The 26,107-nt window shown below is 36.7% G+C and overlaps 1 protein-coding gene and 1 long non-coding RNA gene across 7 annotated transcripts in view; one reads left to right on the top strand and one right to left on the bottom strand.

The window, feature by feature from the left end:
* Positions 1–898: 898 nt before the first annotated feature.
* LOC108500757 lies at positions 899–2,421 on the top strand. Its single transcript, XR_001875986.1, has 3 exons — positions 899–1,001; positions 1,103–1,216; positions 2,234–2,421. It is a non-coding gene; the product is annotated as an uncharacterized LOC108500757 (long non-coding RNA).
* Positions 2,422–7,338: 4,917 nt separating this feature from the next.
* Positions 7,339–26,107, bottom strand: part of SLC9A3 (solute carrier family 9 member A3) — a 54,599-nt gene continuing 35,830 nt past the window's right edge. For 2 of the 6 annotated variants that reach the window (XM_017821902.1, XM_017821945.1), the window contains 8 exons: positions 24,763–24,833; positions 22,734–22,863; positions 19,469–19,584; positions 18,785–18,914; positions 18,083–18,259; positions 17,443–17,518; positions 15,638–15,751; positions 7,339–11,745 (listed from right to left, as the gene is read on the bottom strand). In XM_017821902.1, the coding sequence (XP_017677391.1) occupies positions 11,192–11,745; positions 15,638–15,751; positions 17,443–17,518; positions 18,083–18,259; positions 18,785–18,914; positions 19,469–19,584; positions 22,734–22,863; positions 24,763–24,833 (1,368 nt within the window). In that variant the 3' untranslated portion in view covers positions 7,339–11,191. Of the gene's footprint in view, positions 11,746–14,066; positions 14,315–15,637; positions 15,752–17,442; positions 17,519–18,082; positions 18,260–18,784; positions 18,915–19,468; positions 19,585–22,733; positions 22,864–24,762; positions 24,834–26,107 lie in introns of those variants that run through there. The other 4 variants (XR_001875979.1, XM_017821935.1, XM_017821925.1 and 1 more) reach the window with 4 other exon arrangements.

The following is a 26,107-nucleotide window of genomic DNA, read 5'->3' as shown; positions in this document are numbered from 1 at the left end:
TGAATACTAGTATCTAAAGCCTTCTAATTCCATATAATTAACCTCCTTGAAATTAAATGGGTAGACTGTACACAAAGTGAAATTAATAATTTCCCTTTAATTTTTACTGTCCTCAAATGTAACTGTTAGAGATACTCCACAAAACAAAGATATTGTGGTCAGTGATAGGAAATTACAGAATAGAAAGAAGAAGAGTTTGTTTGTGTCTTCTTTTCTTTTAGGTTGGCTAGGACTGTGTTTTAGAACCTGAGGGAAGACAGATTCTGCTCATAATTCATCAGTTTTTCAACTTCTATAAGAATTCTCTTGGCTTTTTAGAAGAGGATTTGTTATGCAGTGGTACAATAAACTATGCAGAAAGTAGTGCTAGCTGGTTTTGAAAAAAAACCTATAAATTCTGGCATGTCTTGATTAGTTCTTTGAATTAATCTATATGTACTAAATCTTTGGTATAGTTCAGCTGCAATTTAACAGTTCAAACTTTAGATTGTTTTTAAAAGTAGACATTTTCCAAGTAATTAGAAGACACTAAAAATAAAAGGTTTGTAAAATCTGGGTAATTTGAATGAAAGCAATCATGTACGTACAATCCCTTATTACCTGAAAAGAGGTTATAAAAGCTGAAAAGTCCAAATGAGAAAGAGAGTAAAGGAGGAGGGGGAAAGTGATTATCTCATGATTGCATCACTTCAGAATAGAGAATGAAGCGCCATGATCAATAAACTTCATTGCTATCAAGTCTCAGCAAGACAAAGAGAGTTTAGAATGAGCCGTGGAATGCAAAAGCTTCAGGCAGAGAAGGGAGTCTTGCAGTGAAGAAAAGTCTTCTGTGTCAAAAGGAGCTGTGGTGTTTTACTGAGAGTTTAGTAAATTATTAACACACTGGTCTGCTGCTTAAAAATATATTATCTATCTATACTGGTTGAAGGTGTGTAGTCTGCAGCTGCAAAAGAGGTAGCTCTGATCTACTCAAACCTGTGGGCATGAGATGGAAAGACTGGGTAATCTGCCAAAGGGGAAAAGAGATTAAAATGCAAATAGCCAAGTTATGGAATATAGAAAAATCAAGATATGGCATGCTCTGATTTTTTTGTTTTCACAGTTTAAAGGTGAGAACTAATAGCCTTGAATCTCTATGTTAAATTTGAGGAAGAGTGTCCAAAGAAGAGCAATGAAGCTGGTTAAAGGTCCTGAGAACAACTCTAGTGAGGAGCAGGTAAGGGAGCTGTTCAGTCTGGAGTTAAGGAGGCTCAGGGAAGATCTTATCACTCTGGATAACTGCCTGAAAGGAGGCTGTAGCAAGGTGGGTGTAGGCCTCTTTTTCCAAAGAACAAATGACAGCATGTGAGAGGAAACAGCCTCAAATTGCACCAGGAGAGGTTTAGATCAGATCTTAGGAAAAATTTCTTCACTGGTTGTCAAGCACTGTAACTGGCTGCCCAGGGAAATAAGGGGCTGAGTTGCTATCCCTGGAGGTATTTCAAAGACCCATTGGTATGGTGATTCAGGACATGTTTTAGTGGAGGAGTTGGCAGTGTTAGTTTTATGGTTGGACTCATGATCTTTTCCATTCTAAATGATTCTATCATTCTAAGAGGAGAAGTAAATGATATTAATTAACAGTTGGTGAGCAATGGTTTTTGCAGATGCTAACACAGGATGTTAATTCCCCAAAGTATACCTTTCAGGGGCTTGTGAAGAGAACTTTGTTTTCTAGTCACAGCAGCATAAAGATTGGAGGTCATATTGTTTGTGCGTGTATGTGGTATCATAATCATAGTATGTGGTGGTATTTGACTATTATAATCTGAGTCCATTTCTCCATCAAGCACTTGGAGCATGGGGGGAAAGTATGCCTTTTTCCCTCCTAAATAAAAGGCCTTTGTACCATAGTGCAAAGAGCTTCCTAAATATTTCACGTAAAACTGTAGCTATCAGTGAGGTTAAACTCATGCTAGTGAAAGAAATAGAGGAGAAAGCCTAACAATTCAGTATGAACACAACTGTCATAACTAACAGGACAATGGGGAGCCCAGCTGAAACCAGCTGGTGATATTTGGAAAGCCCCTGGAGAACACTGTCTAGGGAAACTGCTAAACTGGAACACGGGAGCAGTTTGAGCCCTGCCGTCCCTTTTTCTGACAGAGGTTTGTAGGTCTGAAATCCTGCCAGCTAGAACAAAATTCTTTGCTAAAACTTGTTCGTTCCATACCTTTCTGCGCCTTTCTCGCAGAAACCAGAGAGGTGCAGCCGGGCGGGCAGGAGGAGACCAAGCGGAGCTCTGGGTCAGGAACCCCCCCCAGCACGCAGCGGGACTTACCATGCCGGGCGGTGCGAGGTCGGAGAGCGGCGATGCTCAAGCGGGTGGCAGCGCTGGGTGACCGGAGGCCGGACCCGAGGATGCCGCCCACACCCACGGCACCGGAGAAGCGGCTCCACCCGCGGGCTGAGTGGCCCCGGAGCGAGGAGCGCGGGGCGCGGAGCATCCCGGAGAGGCTCAGGCTCCAGAACATCCCTGACCTGCCCTGCCCTGCAGAACCCAGCCCAGTCCGTCCGCATGCCCTGTTCGGGCGGTAATCCCACCTCTCCGGTCCAGCGGTAGCTCGGCCGGTGCCGGGCTACAGCCCAGGCTGCCTCCAAGCTTAACCACTTTAAACAGCTCGTCTGCATCGTGAGCGCCGGGTCCAGTAACTCTTCTAATCTAATCTAATCTAATCTAATCTAATCTAATCTAATCTAATCTAATCTAATCTAATCTAATCTAATCTAATCTAATCTAATCTAATCTAGCGATCTGATCTAATCGCCTTTTTCCGTGTAGTCTTCTGTAGTAAAATTCTAAGTGTTCACAAGGCAAACTGAAACGTAAACTCATAAAGCTACTCACAAAGCGTTTATCTGAAACTATTCTGTCCATGGATTGCTAACACCTGTCATATGCTATACTCTGTGCTTGTGCAACATTCCCTTTTTGAGGGATATGGCTGCATAGCCATCCGGATTGCCCAATACATATTTGTCATGATTAAAAGTGAGCCCAATTTTACAGGTCATTGTGAAGTAAAAGGTCCATTAAAATGAAAGGAAATACATTGTTAATGAAGATGTGGAACTAGATCTATTATTTGCAGAAAAGCCTAAGTATTCATTTCTTCACATTATCTAGATGTCTGTAGTTTCTTTATGTGTAACTGCTACCTATTTACTTATTCAAGGATGTTTGAACATGAATGTAATATGAAATGGACTTATAGTTGAGATGGGTCAGTGATTACTTGGAGTCTGCTACTATTTTCTCATTAGGTATGACAAAAATGTAGATGAGAGTCTGGATTCTCTCATGACAGATATTTAAGCTGATAATTCTGCACCAAGTAATTCTGGCTGTTCAGTCATGGACTTTTCTTTTTTCTCCTTTTCTGACCCTGTTGTACAAAGGTTACTACAAACTGTTGTAACCTGATCTGTTGGTCATTGGCTATTCAAACTCAGTATTCTGTTCCTGCAAACTGGTATTACTGCTAACAGCTACAGGTATTAGGAATCCTAGTAAAAACTAGTGAAAAGGGTCTATTGGTTAGCACTCTTAAAATCAATTACTCCCAAAAATGTAGTCACTTTGGTTTGCTTGCCTCTTCACATATTCACCTAATGTATAGGTGAATAGCAAAAGGCCCAGACCTTCCTCCATAATAGATTTTTTTTCTTCTAGGCCTATCCAGAGTGTATCAGACCTACAAAGCAAGAAAAATTCATTCAGATTCCTTTTCATGTGGGAATCACCATATGATCTGGAAATTCTTGAAGAAATTAGCTACATGTTTCAAGATATGGGAGAGGATAAAAGAGCAGAAGACAGTCAGCTCTTGCTTTTCCACCATATGAAATTAGTTGCACAATGGCAGTGTTTGCATGGGAAGATATACCATAGGTTAAACTACTTCTGTACTCCCATCTATTTCATGTTAGAACTAAGCACAGTTCTAACATGATGCAAAACCATGAGCAAAACCACTTTCATGTAATTTCAAAATTGCCATTTGAAAAAATGTCTACATTTTTTACAGTGCAAGCTTGGGAAAGAAATGAAACATTCACAACACAAGGTTGTCTCCTAAAGATTTGTATAAGAATTAGAGTTTCTTAGAAATGTATATTTGTTTCAAAACAAGAAGGAAGTAAGCAATGTAGAAATTAGATTAAGTACAGTAAAAGCACTTGCAGGACAGGAAGAATGGATTGCGTTCTCTCCAAATTAGGCCAGTTTTTGTATCCATATGGTAATTGTTATATATATTCTCACTATTTTGCTTACTTTTGTATAATAAAAGTTTTTTTACTTCAGCTGTTTCTTCAGCACACTTACATCTCTTATTAGACCATTCATGTGCTAATGCAGCCAAAAAGTCTATTTTACGATACTGCAGAACATCTAGTTTATTTAGGTCTTTGTTACAATTATAGCATCTTCCCTATGGTCAGTGACAACTGAACCCTTGACTTCCAATAGCAAGGGCAATAGGATCAGAGATTCTGACTCTAGACCAGCACTCAGCATTTCAGTATATGGATCTGGTAGTTTATGATGTGTAAAGTGCGTAGCTATTTTTCAAAGTCTTTGCAGTCTCCACTAGCTCAAGTTCTTCTAAATTCACAAAAGGTTGATTCACTACAGAAAATTTAAACACTTTATATATATCTTTCTTAAGAGGTCTTTCTTGCTTTAGAAGAAACCTTTATTTAGGATAATTCATTTTCAGAGTTTTGTTTCGCAGGCTTCGGAAGGCAAGTAAAGTAGTTAGAAAAAGATCTGATTAATTTTCACAGATGTCACCACAGAAAGGGAAAGAAAGCAAGGCTTTCTGTTTGATAAAGTTCAGGAATCACTCGTATGATGAATTTAACACAGATCTTCTTTCATTGTCACTTTGGGTGTTCTATTTGTCATGTGTAATATATTTCTACAACAGACCTACCCATGTTAATGCGAGAGACTTTACAGTCATCCTACACTTGATGCTCCCCAACATATCCATATCTCATACATCTCTTAACTCAGCATTCTGGCCTCATTCCTCAGCGACAGGACAAGAGGAAACAGCCTCAAGTTTCCCCAGGGAGGTTTAGATCGGATAGCAGGAAAAATTTTTTCACTGAAAGGGTTGCCAAGCACTGGAACAGGCTGCCGAGGGAAGTGGCTGAGTCACCATCTGTAGTGGTATTTAAAAGATCTGTAGATGTGATAACTAGGACGTGGTTTAGTGATGGACTTGGAAGTGTTAGACTAACGGTGTGACTCAATGATCTTACGGGTCTTTTCTATGATTCAGAATGCCCGAATAGCTTCAATACTCAAGAAACTTAGGCAGTGTTCGGTTGATTAAATTTAGGGTTGTACATTACCTATCAGTTTGATCCAGCTTTTAAACATTTCAAAGGAAGTGGGAGTTTGTTGGACTGATGTGATAAATAGTGTTACTGAAACTCTTATCTGAAGAGGTCAATTGACTAAATTATAATTGCCAATTTGTAATGATGCTATTGTTCTTTATGCATGTCAGGTGGTTGATAGAATCAGCTAATTTTTTGCAGAAACCAGTTTGTTGCAGGTAACTCTACTTACCTTGATAATCCCAGCAACATAAAAAATACCACTTATCGCAGGCAAAACCTGATCAGTTCACAGATTTTGAATCATGTGATACAAAAGTAAAAATAGAAAATCTTTTTAATTTTAAAACCTTTTTTTCCCCAGAATCTAGAATGAAACTGTTAGATTATGAAACAAGAAGTTTATATTCACAGAGGCAGAGGTGCACAGAGGGACAGTGATCGTCAGGAAACCTTTATAACTGAAGTAGAGAAACTGGAACATTCTGATCTGGCTTCTTCCAGGGCAGTCACAGAAGGACTCCATTTTCTGTGTGGTGAAAGCCATCAAAATCAATCAACTGGATCACCTTACAGACCAAGGAGGGTTACTGGTTATGGGATAAAGCTTGGTATTCTGCAAGACATTTTATAAGATGTTTTTAATATGAAACAGACAGGGAAAGGGGGAGATCAAGGTGTTTGGGAGGTAAAAGAGTGTAAGAAGATAGAGATGTAAGGGTATTTAAGGGACAGGTTGCATGTAAACGGATTGCTTGTCAGTATGCTCTTTTGGCCATGCCCTACAACTGGTCACTTCAGTCTTTTCTGTCTTCTGACCAAAATTCATTTCTATTTCCTGGGTGAAATGCTCTCTATTCTATAATGTTCTGAGACAGTGAGTATAGGACGATAGCAAGTTTTGTAATCATCACTTCGTTTCTTGGGACCTTATTGCAGACATTTGGTAGCAACAGTTTTAATTCTTTGCTACAACTTCTATGAATTTTTTTCTCACAGTTTGAGTTGTCAATCCAGGATTATTTGTAACTACACTAACTGGCATTTCTAGTGCTTTTACACTGAAGGAAATGTTCGTATTAAGTTGTCAGCTAAAACTGTTCATTATAGAGTTAAAATTTGAAAATATGTATGTGTGGGAAGGAATTAAGCAATGGTTATTACACAGGTGATATGTATCTTTTGCACATGTCTACATTATCTTCCTTTGAAGTCAGCTTTACCCATATCAGTCTTCATTGTTTCTATTTTGAACATTCACATGCACATAATTAGCCCACATATGTTTTTTTCCCATTCTTAGCTACTTATATCTTAGCAGCACGAAACTGATCCTTCTGTTTCAGACTTTCTTCATTTGTTTTCAGCCATGAATACAGCTATACTGCCTTTCAGGGTCCCTTTAATGCATAGACACACGTGCTTCCTTAAAGCACTGCTGAATTCACCAATGGGTCTGAAAAGCTCCTTTCCTTATAAATAGTATATATTCTATATATAACTATATAAATAAAATAAAATACACTATATAAAATTATGAATACCTCCTATAGCTGGTAGGGTTTTGTGTTTATCACTTCACTTTTCTAAAACTTTACTGAAACTGATTAAATCATTTCTAAGACTGGTCCAATCTTTGCTTCTATGATGTTGGATTGCTCCAATCCAGGTGCATAATAATAATGAGATGCTATATTACATTTATGTAAAATTTAAATTATAGTGTTATTATGATGACATCTCTCTATATAACTTGACAAAATATGGACCCTTCTGTTCTATAGATGGAAATACTGCCTTATGAAGTCAATGGGAATTCTATCATTCTCTACTGTGAGGCTAGAACTATACAAAAAGTATGATAGTTGTCAGAGAGAGCCTCAGGAGATCTTCTACGGCTTCTGTTGCTGCTTTTGATGATTTGTGGTTTATAAATTACATGAATTATCAGCACTCTATTGTCTTTTTTAACTATGATTTGGGAGCAGAAATGCATACTTCTCAGAAGTCTTGTATATGAGGAGTCTTTTCTAAATGTAATAAATAAATGATTCTCTAAATCAGTTGCCAAAGGAGTGTGATTCCACCAAAGTGATATAATTTATTGTCAAACTTCTCATTATGATATACTATTAAAACATCTCTATAAAGACATTAGCAGAACATCTTTACTCATTTAAAAATATATGCAGTAAGTTGACACCTTTTGGAAAGTACATACAAGTATGTCCAAACAACAGCACTCCAACGAGTGACAGTTTAAGGCACGTGATTATTTTGCAACCTTTGTTACATAAATCTCTGAATAGACCATATATTTGTAAAACATAACTTCATATATTTCAATAACTAGGTTCACAGCTCAGAGAGACAGAATTCATCTCAATACAGGCAACACTTCTGGGTTTTTCTTTAACATTGCTAGGTCATAGTGCAGCATAATAAACATCATTAAAAAGAACCCTGTTCATGGAGTAAAATATATAAAAGAAACATCAAATATTTCTTCATTTCATCGTTTTGCAACAAGGTAGGCCATAGTTACTTGTTCAATAAATATCAGCTGTGGAATGTTCCGCTTGCCTTTCTTTGACAGTGAATGTCACAAAAAAAATTTAGAGATAGTTTTAGGGAAGCAAGAAATTAACTGGGCTCCCCAGAGGTGAACTGATATTCCAATCTAATAAACAAGGGTAAAAAACCAAAAAAGCCAGATCCTCAGCAGCTCTGAATCTATGTTGCTGTAATAGAAATTAGTGGTGCTTTATTCATTAAAGTGTGCTGAAGAAGTAACCAAACAATTGAACCCACAGGTACATATACCACAGGAAATGTAAAAGTACAATCAAAGAGTATGGGAAAAACAATTGAAATAGATGATGAACACTTATAACCTGTTTTTTGTATATACTGTGGTAGACATTGGGAACAATTGCCCTGAAAAAACTCCAAGAACTATAATCCATTATATTCTAGCTGTGAGTATGTTCTCAATGTGGAAACTGGGGACATGAAAGTTTTTTCATCACATTTCAAATTGAGGAACTATGCCAAACAAAACCTTGCTGTAGAAACAATTCTACTAGAAACCCTCTTTGGGAGGCATAAAAGCCTCAGAAATTATGCAAGATATTCCAGTGGAAGGTCTCTTTGCTGTCAGAATGGCCCATTTTATTCTTCATCTGTTTAACTATAGTGATGCAACACAGAGAAAATGCCTAAGGAAATGAAGAGGTAAGCCCTTTATATACGTCTTTCCTTTTCTGTTGTTTAAAATGGCATGATGTTCCTCTTTGTTTTATAAAACTCCTACAACCCACAGCCCTCTCAAAAGCATACAGGATCCTTCTGGCTTTTCACAGGCTGCTGTGTTTGTAAATATAGTGGCGTTTATTGATCCTTTCTTGTTTAGCATGAAAGATTACAAAAACAATAAAAATGTGTATCCTGTGATTTTCAAAATTACATACTCTTGTCTGTGCAACATTTATCTGGTGAAAACTGCCACCTGCTGATGACAATTTAAAAACGTTTCCTTGAGGTAGCCTGTACACAAATAGATTGGGAATCCTCTAACAAGCATGCAAGAGGCAGTCCACAGTGTGGTTCTTTTCCTGACTGCGGCACAGCAACGACCTCTGTACAGAAGCAATAAGAAATGAAAGTTTTATTTCAAAACCAACACCCGATGAGCATCTTGCCAATTTTGGTGTTAGTACTTCAGCATTATGCTGTAAGACTGAAGGGTAGATTTTGGCACATTGCACTTTATCTGTCCTAATATTTGGGGTTGGTAATGGTCCTGTTATATATGCCAATTACTAAAATTGTTCCAATTGTAATATCTGGAACAGTATTAATATGCTCTACTTCACCAAAATAATATGTTCATACGTACTCAGTTCACAAAAATTGTATTTACGTTATTGAATTATAACAAGACTAGCTGTGGGTGATGAAGCTTTCCAATTGATTTGCACCATTGCCCAAGATGACTGCCAAACAGGCAGCTGCTTGTGAGCTGATATCAAAAGAACCACTTCTCTGTATCTAATCTCTAAACGTGTGTTTTGTGTCTGTCTAGGTTTATATATGACATTTGCCATCACATCTCTGCAATGTGCACCAGTCAAACCTCTTTTAGCAAAGAGGACAAAAATAGAAAGAAGATGTGAACATGAGTTTTCACATATTTCTCCACTCCTTTTGGGTGTCTGGGTAAACCTCTGTTTTGACATCTGACACAGAATCATCTAGAAGCCATTCAAAATCTGGGCAGGCAGAGTGAAACAATCACTAATTCCTATAGATAAAGTAAAATTTACTAGAAAAGCCTCTGTCCAGGATCCACTCTCAAACAAATCAGATATCACCCTGAAGGTGACTTAGTTCATTTACAAATGGCTTACACGGATATAAAACAGAAATAAGGAACACATTAGGATCACAGAACTGGCCAAACACTCACCTTCTATTGCTGTTATAGAACCTTTGCAACTTATACCACTGAAGATTTCAAGCCAAAATTTCAGGACTGGAATCTTCCAAGGCAAAATACACATAAGTCAGAGGACTATACGCTGGCATGTAGCATTACGCATCTATGAGAGGTCTCAGAGTTTTCACTTTCATCTAGTCTTCATCTGAGTTGACTTTCACTGATGTCTCCAGCTATCTTCAAGGTGATGTAGATCTAATTCATATGCAATAAGGGTCTAGTGCAATCTTAAGCAATTTAACAGAAAACCACACACAAAAAAATAAAGGACGTTCCTAGCACAAACAGGTAGGTATATATATGCACATGCTTCTGTACAATACTTTGAACCGTCAACATCCTGAGTCATTGTGGCACTTAAACCATGTGGCAAAACTCAGAATACCATCTGAGAAACCATTATCCTGATCAGCTATTGAAAGTGATACATAAATTAACAGAATAATCTAAAAGTATTTGGAAGGTGTCTTCCAAAGCAGCAGTAAAAATGACAAATATTTACAGTCCTATCTGAGTGAGGCTATTTAAAATAGAGCAGTTTAATTAAGAATACGAAATGAATCACTTGTGACAACACAAATTAAAATGCTGAGTTAATTCTGGGTGTTCTTTCATTCCAGTGCTACTGAGTTGAGGGAATAAAGGTGAAGGAAGGAACTGGCCCTCCTGGAGTACTTGATTAAATTTCAAGATGCCAGGACTTTCCTTTCCCTGGAAAGTTTTCCACGAGAGTCAATATCCCACTATTACTCAGTGACACAAATATTCAAGAGCAGGAAAATGTTTTTCTTTAGCTTGCACTTATAAAAGCCACCAATCAATTTCAATCAGAGTAGACTTAGCACGGAAGAGGTTAACCACTTGCTTCTCCTACTTTAATTTTATATAGCATAAATATTTAATTCCATTACTGAAGAAGCAAATACAGTCTAGTTCTTTAAATGTATTTATGGCATAATGGCATAATAAACCATTTCCATGTAAAAAAACCATCAACGATTTACCATTTGAAAAGATTCTTGGTTTAGCCCTCCAAAAACAATAGATTATTTGTAACAGTCTACATGAAAAAATAACAAGGAGTCATATTTCCCCCTCACTATGCACCCTTACATTATGAATAAGAACTCAAAAATGTAAGTACAGCAGAAAAGCTCCAGTGTTTCTGACATCACAGGACCCCACTCCCTTTCCATCTGTTCTAGAGCAGATCCTATGAACCAATAGGTTGCTCTCTATTGTTACAGAAGCCCTTTGTTCAAGTGATTCTCTCTCATCTTCTTCTTTCAAGTAAGTCCTGGCTCACAACTGTGTTTCCTCTTGTTCCAAAGAATGTGGAGGGACATGGCAAGATGCTGGAAGAGATGCTAGCTTCTGAAGCTTAGGGTGTTGCAGAGGTTTTGGCCTGTGAAAAGAGCGTCGGCTTTGTACACGTCTGGCTGCAGCAGACCTGTAATTTCCTTGTACATCAAGCAACATTTTCTTCTCTTGGGGCTCCTTCAGGTAAGAGTCTTCCAGCCCTTCAAAGATAAGTAGAGAATTCTCTTCTTGTGAATTCTCTGACTTGTAGCTAACTTCAGAACAATAACCTGAGTTTACTGTCTCTTTGTTATTCGTATCTGTACCTGATTCCCAGAAGAGATCAGGTACATTTGGGTCACATGAAGCTATATACTCAGAGACAGAAGAAAGAGATATATTCCCTCTATTTTCCAATGAAGAATAGTTTTGGGTCCAAGGCATTTGAAGACAAGAGGGGAAGAAGTGGAGGGGATTCACTGAAACACTTCCATTTTGGTTTAGTTGATCATCTGAAGAGGAGTATTCTGTCATTTCAACATCATGGTCCATATCACCTAAAGAACACAAATAAATAGAAACATTTGTAGTACATACTTTATCTATTAGTATGCTGGCTATTGGGCTTTGCTTTTGGCTATTTTTATGAAAGTCTTATGAAAGGGGGTGGTTTAAGTTTATTTGTTCGTTTGTTTTTCTGAAGAACTCTACTCTATACCCAGTTCTATCTTGGACAACCTAAAGAGAGTTAATTAAACTTCTTATCCTTGCTGAGTGTCAGGCAAAACTTGGCTCAGTGTTTGTAATGAACGACTAGCTTTTTCAGATAGTTAAGGAGATGGAGCCATCCTCTGGGCACTAAAGTGTATCTTTATCTTGAAATGCTTAGTCCTGATGCTCAGTAAGGAAATATTTCAGAATTTTTTTATATAAATTACATTCTTTCAGTGAAGTAGCAGAGAGTATCTCCAGGGAGTCAATTTCTTATTGATCAGAACCTATGATCAGTTTTTGATATATGTCAGATATGTAAAGAAACAACCTTTTCACTCTTGGCTTTCAGTTTCCATTGTTTTTTAAAAACTTTTAATTGAAATTTCAATATCATTCTCTTTTTAAGAGAATTTTGTTAAGGATATCATTCAGAGGACTGTTTCTGAGAATAATCAAGGTCTAAGCTTATTAGCTTGGGAAATCTAATTTTCCAAAGCACTTGTTAAGAAACGCAGCAGTAAAAAATCCAGTGATTTTGATATGTAAAAGTTACCTGCACAAGAACTTACAAATACCACTTCCTAATAATAAAGTAAATGATAAGTTAGGCAACTGAATGGAGGTAAAGAACAAAGGTTAGCAAGAAAATGTTCAGCAAGTCATATGTCAATATTCTGTGACAATGTTCTTAGTGGGGAAGAAAAAATAAAGAGAATTTCAATGTGGCTAAGTGTCAAGGAGAAATTTTCCTCTTGGAGTGTTGCTCATTGTTCACACTTTTAATCAGGATATTGGATTGTAATTCATAGTTTTTTAATCCAGTATTTATTTTAAAACATCATTTAAAAAATAAGCCAAGATGTATTAGTAAGGAACTGAGTACTAGAACCAAACACAGACCCACAGGCCACTTCAGTAAAGAAAGTGGTCTGTTTCCTCTAATTGCACTTAAACTAGCACATTTTCTGAAAGGACAGAAGCCAGAATAGAAGAAAAATAGGTCTTCCCTTTCTATTTCTTTTCAAAAGGTTATGAAATTCTTCTCAAGTCAAGATTAGCAGCATTCACTCTTATCCTGAAGTCTTTGTCTGAACAAAGTTTCATCAACTAACCACAGAAGGGCATTCCACTTACCACATTTATTTGTTGATGTACAGAGGACACTCATACATAGATTTGTGACCATGTATTCCACAAAAGTGAATTCATGATGACACCGACTTCAGCATTTCATTGCACAATCCCTGCGATGCCCTGTGTTCTATTCAATTACGATATCTGAACTGTGACCTGCCAACCTCATTTGAAGCATTGCCCAACTTGATTATAGAAGTGAAGGCTGCTTTTTATGGTATGGAAAATTTCCACACAGCAAAAACTAAAGGGCAACTAGGATATTCATTTAAATCCAGAGTAAGTTTAATTCTAAGCCTCTAACACATTAGAAGGAAAAAGTTATTCACTGCATCAGAAAGCTAAGCCTCTTTCTAGTTTCAGAATAAGATATGGATTAAGATAAACTCATAATTTAAGGATAAAGCTCTAACTGGAATACTGCTTCTCCACAATACTGTGGTGTAATTATCTCTGTCCACAAAAGGGAACTGATACATTCTAGTAAACATGATTCATTTTAAACTCCTTTCTTATGTAATGATACATCAGTAGTGTCACTGAGTACTTGTATTGTAGCAGTGGTGCCATTTTCCTTCCTGGGCACTGGGTAAATAGTCTGGACAAATATTCAGAACTGACTCAAGGCTTCTTAGCAAAACAGTAAAAATCATACTCCATTTAGGGAATTCAGGTATCAGTTTTATCATCCAGCACTAACAAAGAAACCTGAAGCCTCTTGAAAATGAGTGCACAATATTCTGGCATTTGAAATATTCAAGTCAAAACAAAGAGAAGGATCATTATCTGCTGTAAAAATAGCAAGGCATTGGACCCCAAATAGCTGAACAGCTCTTCTGCAGAAGGAAAATCGAAAGATGTTTTGTTAATTAAGTTGGAGGAAAATAGAAGATGTTTAGTTGTACAAAGAAATCAGGAAGGAAATAGATATTCTAGAAGAAGAAAAATCAGAAAAGTAAGTTTACTTCTCAGTAGTCAGGATTGATAAGAAGGCTGGTTAAAAATAAAGGTGGTAATATTGTTTAAAATATTACATATGTGTTGATTCTGGGAGAAAAGTTCTGGGTCGGTCCTCTGGGCCATCTGCTAGAAGGAAGGAATCTACTGATTTATTGCTGAGCCGGAATGGAGCAAGTCGTCTGAAGTTTTCTGGAGAATATGGGATCTGCACTCGGGCCCTTTGTGATGGTACCACAGTATCTTCACTAGATAACCATGGTGAGAATTTCATGTAGATGCTTTGATCGTCATCAGCTGAAAATACCGGGTTATCAATTCCTAAAACCAAAAAATTCACAAGGGACAAGTAAAATTAATCAAAATAATATCTTGATAATACAGCAAGATGCTTTGTAAAGGAGATGGTTGTTGGTGGAAAAAAGTACGCTGATGCACACTGGTATAGGTGTGACTAAGCCAATACACAGATCGTTATACACACATACACCTTGGTTATTGCTAGATATATATGGATTTCTATTAAAGGGAAAAAATGGATATTATATCCCATATGCAGTTATGTTTGGGATATCTGGAGACAAAAAAAAAATCAATAAAAGAAGAAATCAGCCCAAACATTTTAATTAAAAAAAAGCACAACATAAAATAACTGCAGAAAATTCTTATCAAATCCACAAAAACGAAAAAAAAGATGGGACAACATGCAAAAAAACCCCCAAAAAACCCAAAACAATTTCACCACTCTATAAAGGAATGAGATTTGTGTGAGGTAGCTAAAACAGGCCATGAAACAGTCAAAAGTAAGCTACAGGAGACTGTTAATAGAGTTATCAAGTTTGTAATGCTTTTACAGAAACATTTTAGGCCTGCATCTTGCCACCCACTTATTTCTGGGTGTTTTTATACATACTCAAACATAGAATTTGCCACAAAACAGTGAGAAGACTGTATCAGTATGTTTGCCAAAAGAGTACAGACACAAGCGTTTTTCTTCACTATATGCACCACGTTACATATGAAGCAAACAATGTCATGCTGAAAAATTCAAACACAAAAGTGTTTAAAACTTTATAAATCATATTATATGATTTCTGTTATATATAGTGATATGCTTCCAAGCTGATATTTTGGAGCCTTTCAGAGCTGGAAATCAAGTGCAATGAGTGCTCCAGAAATGTTGCAAATCTGCTCTTTTCAGTGACTTCTGTGAACCTGTAAAGAATCTGAGGGAGTTGTGAATTTAAGAGAAATCTTGTCTGAAATAAGAAAAACAAAATTTCTCACAATGAAGTGCTTCCAATGCAAGTAGAAGGCAGTTCCAAAGGACTAATATTGACTGCTCTTTTGAGGTAAGACAATTTTAAAATTTCTGTTGCTAGAAATAATTAATGGTTTTAAAACTGGTTTAGGTAGTCATGTTCACAACTTCTATTAGTAGCAAATTTGATGTTCTCCATACATCCAGATATCCAAAACTTGTTATGTTAACACTAATATTAAGCAAGTACATTTTCAAATAGAACACATAAAATCAAAGCAAACAACAACAACAAAAAAACCCCAGGCTAAATCATCAGCATTTCTAATAATTTTTTAAAAAATTTGAGAAAAAAAACCTTTGTAGGTAATAAATAGTTTTACCGGCAGGATTATCTGTGAAATTTTGTTGCGTCACATTAGCCAGGAAATCAACTCCTTTGCCCAGATGCAAAGTCTCATAATCATTATTTTCTTCTGATTCAGAAAACTCCAAATCTGTTGGGGAGAGGGGGCAGGGGGAGGGAAAGAAAGTCCAATTTGATTAGAGATTTTCATCAATTCTGATAGAAAATGCTATTTCATGCTGGTTTGATGCTGGCATAGTTATCAGATACATCTTTAACAAGGATCTAGATAAGGGTAAAATTTAATCAACAGTTGTGGCACTGAAATGTGAATGTATATACAGGTTTCAGCTTAGATACCAATTATATCAAGAAACTCAGTGCAGGTTTCTGGCTTGCATTAACATATGGTGCTGTGATAAAAAGAGATTTCACACTCTAGCCAAACTTTTGCCTAACAGAATTGCCTTCCTGGAACTTAAACACACCAACATATGACATGGCACCACTGCTCCTGCTGTGTTCTGTGACTTAAATGCTCACGAGTTGACAAAAGCCCCATCACAATGAGCAGTGACTGCATTTTCATCACTTTATAAAGGTCATTTGTATCCTGACTAATTTTAGACCTAATGAGGTCATTGCTGCTTTTACTGCATTAGAATAAGTTTTGCAATAGCTGCTAGGCCACTTGTTAAGACTGTCTTACAATTAAGCTTTTTTTGTTTTAAGTAGATGATAACATCTTACAGAGTTTTTTAATAAGACAACATTGAATGACTTACTAATGAATATTTGGGAAGCTTTTCCCATGCAAAAAAGTTTGAGAAAATTACACTTAGGAAGCCAACCTGTACTGCCCCTGTCAGTAAAAGAAAAATAACACTCGGTAAATGGTTCAAAGAAGATGCATAAAGAAAAATATTTTTGCTTGGAGCTATCAAGAAAAGATGAATCCCTCTCTATTTCACTTGATTTCTCTTTGACATGAAGGGGTTGCAGGCATAAACAGAGAAAAGAACACAAATAAAAGTTAGTTCAGTGGCTTTTAACCACATTTTGAAGTGTTTTAAAGTGACATATATTATTTTATAATTATATAACAAACATATAAGCATCCATCACATATTGCTGTGCCTGACATCAATGGCTAAAATATTTAAGAATTTGGGGCTTTATATGAAAAACCAACTTTTGCAAGGAGTACTCCCTAGACTGGTTAGCTTCTGATTACAATTTCAAGGTTGATCTGTGTTTTAGATTTGATGATGAAGGGTGACTCAGCACTGAAACTGGTCTCTGACTCTGTTATTCTTCCAAAGCTATGCTCTCCTTGAATACTAACGTGCTTTCTTAGCCTCAAATCTGATTCAGACCCTTCTAAAACAATGGACTTTAACCCAGATTAGAATGTCATTTCAACTGCTCAATTTTATATGGCTGATATGCTGGGCAGACATATCCTGCTGTGATGAAAAAGAAAAATGTTAGAAGCTCTGTGCACCTTAACCAAAAGGAAGCTGAAAGTTCATTTCACTGCAGTATTGTAGCCACTACATTGTTTTGTTTTCAAAATTTAAATGTGGTATTATAAAAATGTGAGTAAAAAGGCCAATTAAAATTATGTTTGTCATCCAGCTTCCTAGAAAAATCACTTCTAAACCATAGAGACATTACATTTAAGCATGGAGAAGATCACTAGTCTGAGTTCTAAATTATTACTAGAAGCCCCTTTTTAATAGCAGTTTCACTGTTAAATATCACAAAAACTTTTAGTGATGCTTTACTAGTAATGTAGCTGGTAAAATGCAGTTAATGAAAATCATCTAAGAATCTTTTTACCTTTTTCCTTCAAAGTAAAATCTTGTACTGGATTTTCTGAAGGAATGGTTCCATTTGGTATGACACTGCTGTTCCTCTGAAAAGAAAGCAAACAAAGCGACCAAAAATGCCAATGTCTTCAAATAGCAATGGCAGTGCCATCCTTTGAAATGACGAGTCCAGCAGCATAACCCTGAAATATGTTGTAATCTGTGCTTGAGACTCAATATGAATGCCATTAGTTTCCCACCTACGCTGATAGTATGTACAGAATCTTTGTCTCTTTGTATGCTCTGTGTTCCCTCTTAGTTTCATATCAATTTGGTTGAATGCTCTATGCTGTAGTGCTTCTCTGCTACCTCTGTCCTGCAAAATCTCCCCACAGTGTTGTAGCATGGTTCAGGGTCTGTTGTTTTCCAAGTGATCAGAAACCTCTCACCCAGAAGAGTCTCAAAACATAGAGAAAAGGAGAATGTGAGAAGATGCCCCCTGAGTTACCTCATAGTTTAATCTCTTCTTGCTTAGGTCCTTTAAGTTCATGAAGTTCTACAGGACAGAGATAAATGCAGGACATAGGACCCTTCAGAGTCCTCCCTGCCCTCCCCAGCCCTTAGTTTGTATAATAGGTGGCTTTAACTGGGTCCTTGTGAAAGTATTTTACCCTTTTTTGGCCCCGGTCTCGCTTGTGGATTTTATTGAGCTTCTTGGGATGGTTTATTCCTAGTTTGGTACTCTTGAAAGATTCTAAGCGCTTCCTCATTGTCCTATGGAAAATCTCCTTGTCTTGTTTATCATCTTCACTGTGCATGATCTCATGTCGACTGTACAGGTGTTTGTGCTGTGGCCAGGAAGGGAAGACAATATTCATTTATTTAGAAATACAGCTCGAAGCCCTGAATCAATGCATTCAATCAGTGTCATGGAAATGTAAACAACTCCATAGGAAAGAATGAACCAAAAACTAGTCTGAAGGCATTAATGAAACTTCTGTTTTTCTTTCTTCTCTATGAAACAGGTGTAAGTCCAAGAATCTTAAGTACGTAAGAGTGGACTGTCATTCAAAGTCAGCCTCTCCCTATAAGTATCTGAATTACTTCAGTCAATACACCCCATTTAATCCTGATTAGAATCTATGTTGGACACAGTTCTGCGCTGCACTGGCCTCAGTGATTTCAAAGACACTAATTGTGTTAAAAAGGCATGTTCTCAAGTGAGAAAGCACGCAGACAAAGAGCCCATCTTCCTCAAGGGTGCAGATTTTGCAGCGAGTTGTCTCCTTTTGAGTTTCTCTCCCAAGTTTTGGTTCATAATACCTCCTAGTTTTAGACTGGAAAACAGTTCAATGCTAGCCTTTTGCTCTCACCTCCTGCCTGGGTTTATACAGGTACTGTTGTAGGGTGTGATGAGCAAGTGTATCTTCTGTGTCCCGGATACTTTTCCTCCTCTGCTCTAAAGCTTGCATGTCGAGGCAAACTGGTCCAGCTTTTTCTCTCCTGAAAAAGAGAACAAACAGCAGTTTTTAAAATCATTAATTGTTGAAGAGGAGTAATAAGCAGGAAGATGAGGAACAAGAGGGAGAAAAGAAGATGAAGTTTTTTAAAAAGAAAAGGAAGGGTAAGAACTGGCTAAATGGAAATGAGCGAGCAAATGCCTAATGGGAAATGTGAAAAGATTATGTTTTTTTCTGTCAGGTGGATGTATCATTAATTCCACATGGTGATTTTTTTCCTCATTTCTCTCTTGACTTATTCTGGAGCAGATACAGAAATAACATCTAGCCATGTATAGAGCAGTTGGTGAACCAAAGGCAAATGAAACAACTCTAAAATGGATGTCTGCTTCATCTTACCAGCTTTTACTGAAAAAAACTGTTTGTGTGTAAAATGCAACAACATAAATCCGTGTATACTGATTTTATGTGAGAGAAAATATTAATTAAAGTTTTAAAAAAGTAGCACATGAAGCCCCTGTAAATTGCATTTTTCGGGTTTTTAAACATTGTTTCAATTTCCTCTCATATACGTCCCCATCAGTCCACATTACTTACAGTAAATAAGAGACAGAGCTTTCCACAGTACTTGGAAGTGGGCTGCTGAAATCCACATTCACCATGTTGTCTGTGCTTGGAGAACGTATAAATGCCAACGAACCTCTACGTTCTCCCTGGTCACAGAAAGAAACAAGACATATTACAGCTGTAAACACCTAGGACAAAATGTGTATCAGAAAATACCGATAATTTGTGAGACTGCTGCACTCAAACGGCACAAGAGGCATGGGAAAAGCTGTATTTCTGTAACAATTACAAACCATTTTTTGGTTTTATGGTTTCTTTATGTTGAGTGACGTTAGGCCCATGAACAAAGCCAAGAGTAAAACTATTCCACTCTTTTAAATTGATTTTGAGGAGGTGAGTGACTTTTTAGGCCTCAACAGATTTGCAATTTTACTTTGTACCATGTCTCAAGCCAAGTGCATAGGAATATACATATAGATTTCTATGGATTGACGCATCACTGCACTAACAGTAACATTTTCAAAAATAAAAGACTAAGTTTTCTGTTCTGTACCAGACTGGAAGCAGCAAACGTTAAGTGGTGATAGAAGTCTACAAGGCTATTTGAAAGAGGTTATGTCATGTCAGAATGAGATACTGAAGGGATGAGATTTTCTTTCAGTTCTAAAACTAGTGTACAGAAGTGAACTGCTTGAAAAACTCAGATTTATGTTGTCACAGATCTCCCTGCAGCTTATGTAATCTCTTGTTTAGGTGAAAGGTATTTTTGGGGTGACATTGTGGTTACATAGGCTGAACCCATCTACGGTTTTGAAGTATCATCATCATGGCTAGGCTTCGCGAACAAAGATTTGGGAAGGCTCTATCCACATTTGTTACAGGCACGGCAGAGAGAAATCGCATAGCAGGTCTCTACATTTTAAAAAGCAATAAAGAATACATCAAGAAAAGCCATCTCTCTTGCAGAACATTAAAAGTTTTTTTGTACATTTCTCCAATTTTAACTGAACTGTGTTCCCTTTACATTTTGATATTCATAGAGCAAATCAAATAAATGCTTTCTTTTGCTGTGGTAGCCCATGTACATGTTACAGTATGTGTTGGATCAGACTAATGACATTAAGCAGTACACTCTGGCTTCTGCAGGCAGAAAACTTGAGATTAATAAAATTACTTTCTGGGACAGCATCATTCCATCCATTTTCTTAAGTGAATCTGACTTTCTTTCCAAATCAAGTTTAATGTTTTATATATACATCATACCGTATCATCAGTGGAGGAATTTTAGCCAGAACAAGTTATGAACTATAAGTATTTTAAATCACTTCTGTTCACCTGCTCTGGATTATTTTTATTTTGCTTGGCTTAGGTTCTCCTCTCTCAACTGTAAGGAATTTATTTAGGTTGACACTGAACTCTCTCAAGCTCCTGTTTGTTATATAGATGCAGCATAACAGCAGAGCTGAACAAAGGAAAAAATATAAAATTGTTTTTAAACTCCTCAGTTTCTTGCAAGTGAGAAGTAAGCAGCTGGGGAAAGCAGATCTTTACTTGTCCTGGAAGAAAAGGATTCAATTTCAATATCAGCTTGTAATTAATAGATATTTAGTGCAAAGACATATTTGAGAAGTCAAGAAAAAGTCATTAAAGCAGTGTATCACTGAAGCAAATATTCAAGTGACAAAAGAGAAATTACTTTAGGATTCACAACTAGTAACTAATTTCCACTGGAAGAAATTATGTTGCAAAACTTCTGTAGAGCTTGCAGAACTTTTAATTACTTTGTCTATTATTATCACATCAGTAAACATTCACCAACAGAATTTATCTGCAAGACACAATATACAAAAATAACATTTGGACTAAGGTAGCAAAAGTCAGTTTTCTTGTGTTTCCTTTCCTAAAAAATTGGCAATCTGACTATACTATGTGGAATTGAAGACATTATTGGTCAAAAATTCTGGTGCTAAATCTGCATGGTTTAGTGATACAGCCCTTTGCATCTGTTAAAGAGAGGAAATACTGTAATAAATTCAACACTGAATCTGAACATGAGTTTCATGCTCATCTATATCAAAGTATTATCTAACTTTCTGCCTCTGAGGTGTGACTCAGAAAGCATCACAAGAAAGTAAATTAGTTTTTGAGCTCAGATGGTCTGAAAACCAAATGGGTAACTTACAAAATCTCAAAAGGAAGTATTTGCTTGTCTTTTGAACCACTCCCCATTTTTCCCACTAACATAATTTATGAATTTCATCTTGTTTTCTGAATTCAGTCTTTGAAATTACATGTTCCACTGGGAGAAGTCCGCCTGGCTGTAGCTCATTCAAAAAAAAAAAAGATCTTAGTAGCAGTAGTATTATCAGTTGTAGTAATAATTTATTTTATTTAAATTAAGGAAATTAACTGATATATCACCTAGCTGTGAAAAAGAGTTCAGATGGAGATTATAGGGATAGATAGATTGTAATTTCAAAGATCACCTTTAAAAATATTTCATTTAAAACTGTCTTTTACACTATGAGAACACTGCACATTTGTGGTTATTTGAACTAAGATGACTAGTTTCATACTGAAGAAGATTGGGAATTCTTACACAATCTGGTAACATTGCTCCAGTCTGAGATGGGTACTTCAGCAGAAGGTCAGAAACTTTCTTCTATTCTGTAGTTTTAAAAACTTCTCCTATTGCAAATCTTAAGTTTCCCTAACTTCATAATTCTGTGATTGCATTTGATATTTGTTGTATCACTTTAATCCTAATTTTTGAATTGTGGGGGTTATGATTTCATTGAATTAAAGTTGCCATTCCCACTTTTTATTTTTTTTTGTGTTATGATGATCTGGCAGATTGAGATTAGCAGTCCACTCTTTTGGCCATATACCACACCACTTGAAGGTAAGCTTCTTCAAATTAGATTTGTCACTGCATAGAACCACTCTTCTGCAGGAGCCAGACTCTGTTGATACATTCAGAAAGACAATATTCCTCCAGTATTTTTTCATGTAGTAAATATAGAAACAAAGATATTCAGTAAAATCCAACAGAAGAGTACACTGACGTAAGTACAATATACTAATTCTTGGTGATCAGGCATAATACTGAGAACTACAGCTCCTCAAAAAGGTAACACCGAGATTCAAAACATATTTAAAAAAAAAAAAAAGCAGAGATGGAAATATTTTTCCTTTAGACATCTCCTGCAATATATCAACTTTAGGTTATATTATAAATTTTAAAAAATCAAATCCCAAGTGATGCTATAATATGTCAACAAGTATTCATAAGTACCTCAGCCACATAGCTAATTGCATCCTTCAAGTTGAGTTCATGGAAAACATTAAGGATTTGGTCTCTTGATTTTTGAGCAGACCTTCTCATCAGTATTTTTCTGAGGAATTTCCTATCAAAATTGGACCACCTGATAATTTAAACAAACCGTGTTAATGGCAACAAGCAATTTTAGTTTCACAGCATTTTTAATTTAGTATAAATGATATTTTTTGAGCTAAACACTCTTTAAAAAATGATGAACATATGATCGTGTTTTGAAGCTTTTCAATTAGCATGTAAAGTTAATGAAAAGCCTCCTACAGACTTGTACAGCTATCACAAAGCATTTAATCCGTTCACTTACCAACACTACTACAACAAGAGTGCTATGACTATAGTATCCCATTTCAAATTCAGTAAGACATTTTATACTTTAGGAGATCATGCTCCCTTATTTTTCTGCTTCTGATTATACTTAATTTTCTTCCCTCCTTTGGAAAATAATCTGCTTTTCCCCAGCTGTATTGTAGGACAGCCAGACTAGAAAATCAAATCACAACAGTGCTCCTCTAAAAGCTCTACCAGAGGGCCTTATTCATACCATTGATGTACTCTGCTCTGGGGAATAGTAGTGATGTGTGTTTTCTGTGATTTACATTTCCAAGATTGTCACCATCAGTGAGGGTGGCAGGAGCTGCCATTACTCTGAGGAAGCACTTTCATGCATATAGAGTCCAAAAGGCAGCCTTAAGATGGTCTTATTCAAAATACATTAATCACCAAACCATACACTCAACCATGAATCTACATTAAGCTACTCCTTGTTATTCAAGGAGATTCCTTTCTGACATGTAAGAAGTCAAACTCTAATCTGCCACTTAAAAGATACAGCTCCATCCTCAAGGCAGTATTTCAAAATTGGGGATGTATTCTCCCATATTATATATAGCCCACTGAAATTCATTGCCCAAAAGTAAACTACAAATTTAGACCAAAAGAAAGAAGATATTCTGTCTGGAATGCCTCAGGAAAATTCTTCACTGCATAAATGAATGAAGAGAAAAAGGAAAGGAAAGAGACTGTCCCTATAACTGGATGCACACAGGTGAGTAATTCTGCTTAAGTTCCACTACAGTCTAGCTCCAGCCTAGTAGTTGTATATTGCATAAGCATAATGCTAAGCCTAAGCTAATAGACTTGGCTTCTCAGGAAGGGTTAGGGGAGTGCTCTGCAGAAAGCTAGCACAGCCACATGGCTTTTGGATTGGAACTGGCATGTTGAGTCAGAAAGAGGTTAGCAGGTCAAAACTGTGACTACCTGCACCTATGAAATGACCTAACTCCATGAAGAGAACAGCCTAACCTGAAATAACATTCTTAAAGATGTCCAGATTTAATGTCCTTTTTTCCACACTTATTCATCTAGATGTGGAAGTGTGCCCATCATAATGGTAACTCTTCGCATGTGCTTTAAAGAAAATGGTGTATCTGTCAGCTGAGTAATTTTGCTTCTCTCAAGACGAATCAGCTATAAACAGAGGGGAACAGTTCATTATTGGTTTCAAACTAATAGGCTGAAACTATCAGAGCCATTTTAAAGCACCCTCTGCCATTACTTTCAGAGATGTTGTACACATCCTTTGTAGAAATAGGATAAGCAGCTAGCCCAGCTGTAGCTGAGGTTTTTTAATGCCCCCACACATAAATATTTTTCATGAAATGTAGTATTACAGAAAAGTACCAACATTAACATTTTAGCTTAAAACTTGTACAAATAGCCAGTTCTCTAACCTCGAGAGAATCTGACTCCTGAATGTGAACTGAGGCACCTGCAAAGGCATAATCTGAACTGTAGAACAGATTCCAGTTGTAAGGGGACAAAAATACACTGTTTTCACATTTGCTATATTTCCAGTATTTTCAGTATATAACCTCTTAAACTACATTCTACATCCTTGCTTTCCCTAAACTCACAGGCTTAAAAAGTGATAATGTACAGATAAGATTTCCTAGCAGTATTTCAACATTCCAAGTTAGTTACTACTTACTTGTCTCTCAGATAATGATGGCCTATTTGTCCAGAAATGTCTTCTATAGCAGAAAGAATGTGATCAAAGGCCTAGGAAAGTGAAAGTGGGGTTAAGAAATAAAAAAGCATAAATAGAAAATAGCTCAAATTTTTTTTAAGTTAGACCAGGTGACTATGCAGAATAATTTTATTGCTGTTAAGCAAATTTATTTCCCATTTACAGAAATACTAACTACTATAAGCTTTTCTTCAAAGGTCCTGAGCTTTCTAACCAGTTTTTTATAAATTCACTAACTATTCTTGAATTACAATGTTCTCAGCAAGAAGGTACTCAGACCCCCATTTTAACATTCAGTTTTAAAACTTTTTATTGACTCATTTTGCCATCTCCATTTCTGACCTATGAAGTACATCAGCCACTATTAGTGTCAATGATTAAATCAGTTGAACAATTTCCCTAGTGTGCCTTTTTAGATGTTTCAGGAATCCATACTCCCCTCAGAGTAGAAGTAGGCATCATTCTTTTAATATCTAGAGCAAAATTTTGTCCTGATTATGTTAGATGGCTGATATAAATCCAAGGTTTATAATTGTTGATTCAAACCAAGGCAGCTGCAGGTACAATTTGGTCTTTTTCTGCATGTGGTTGTGAACATTTTACTCTGAACATTGGAGTGATTACTGCAGAATATACAGATGCTAGATTTGCAAGAACATGGGTGATATATTTGGCACAGATGAAGCTGTACCTTGAGTACTGTGGTCAGTTTGGGGCCCCTCACCTCAAAAAGGACATTGAGGTGCTGGAGTTGGTGAAAGGTCTAGAAAACATGTGTTATGAAGAACGGCTCAGGGAACAGGAGTTGTTTAGTCTGGAGGAGGCTTAGGGGGTGACCTTATTGCTCTCTCCAGCTACCTGAAAGGAGGTTAAAATGGTCTTAAATTAAGCCAGGGGATGTTCAGACTATATATCAAAAAACATTTTTCACTGAAAGAGTGGGTAGACATTGGAATAAGCCACCCAGGGAGGTAGTGGAGTCACCGTCTCTGGAAGTTTCAAGAGGCATCTGGATGTGGCACTTGGAAATATGGTTTAGGGGTAATTATGGTGGTGCTGGGTTGATGATTGAACTAGATGTTCTTGAAGGTCTCTTCCAATCTTGATGATTCTGTCTATAGTCTTCCATCCTATAACCTATATTTGTATTGAAAATATATGGGGTTTTTTACTGAATAAGAATTTTATAATGTTGTGTGAAAGTGAACTGGAAGAGATTGTGTTTCAAAATCTTTTAAAAGGGTAAATAAATGCAGGAATACACAGCACTCACACTGCATTAAAACTATTGCCATTGATCGGGAAT

This window comes from Lepidothrix coronata, unplaced genomic scaffold (genome assembly GCF_001604755.1).
Source record: "Lepidothrix coronata isolate B3197 unplaced genomic scaffold, Lepidothrix_coronata-1.0 Scaffold3, whole genome shotgun sequence".
NCBI lineage: Eukaryota > Metazoa > Chordata > Aves > Passeriformes > Pipridae > Lepidothrix > Lepidothrix coronata.
Note: the sequence above shows the minus strand (reverse complement) of the source record. Positions and strands in the feature narration are given on the sequence as shown.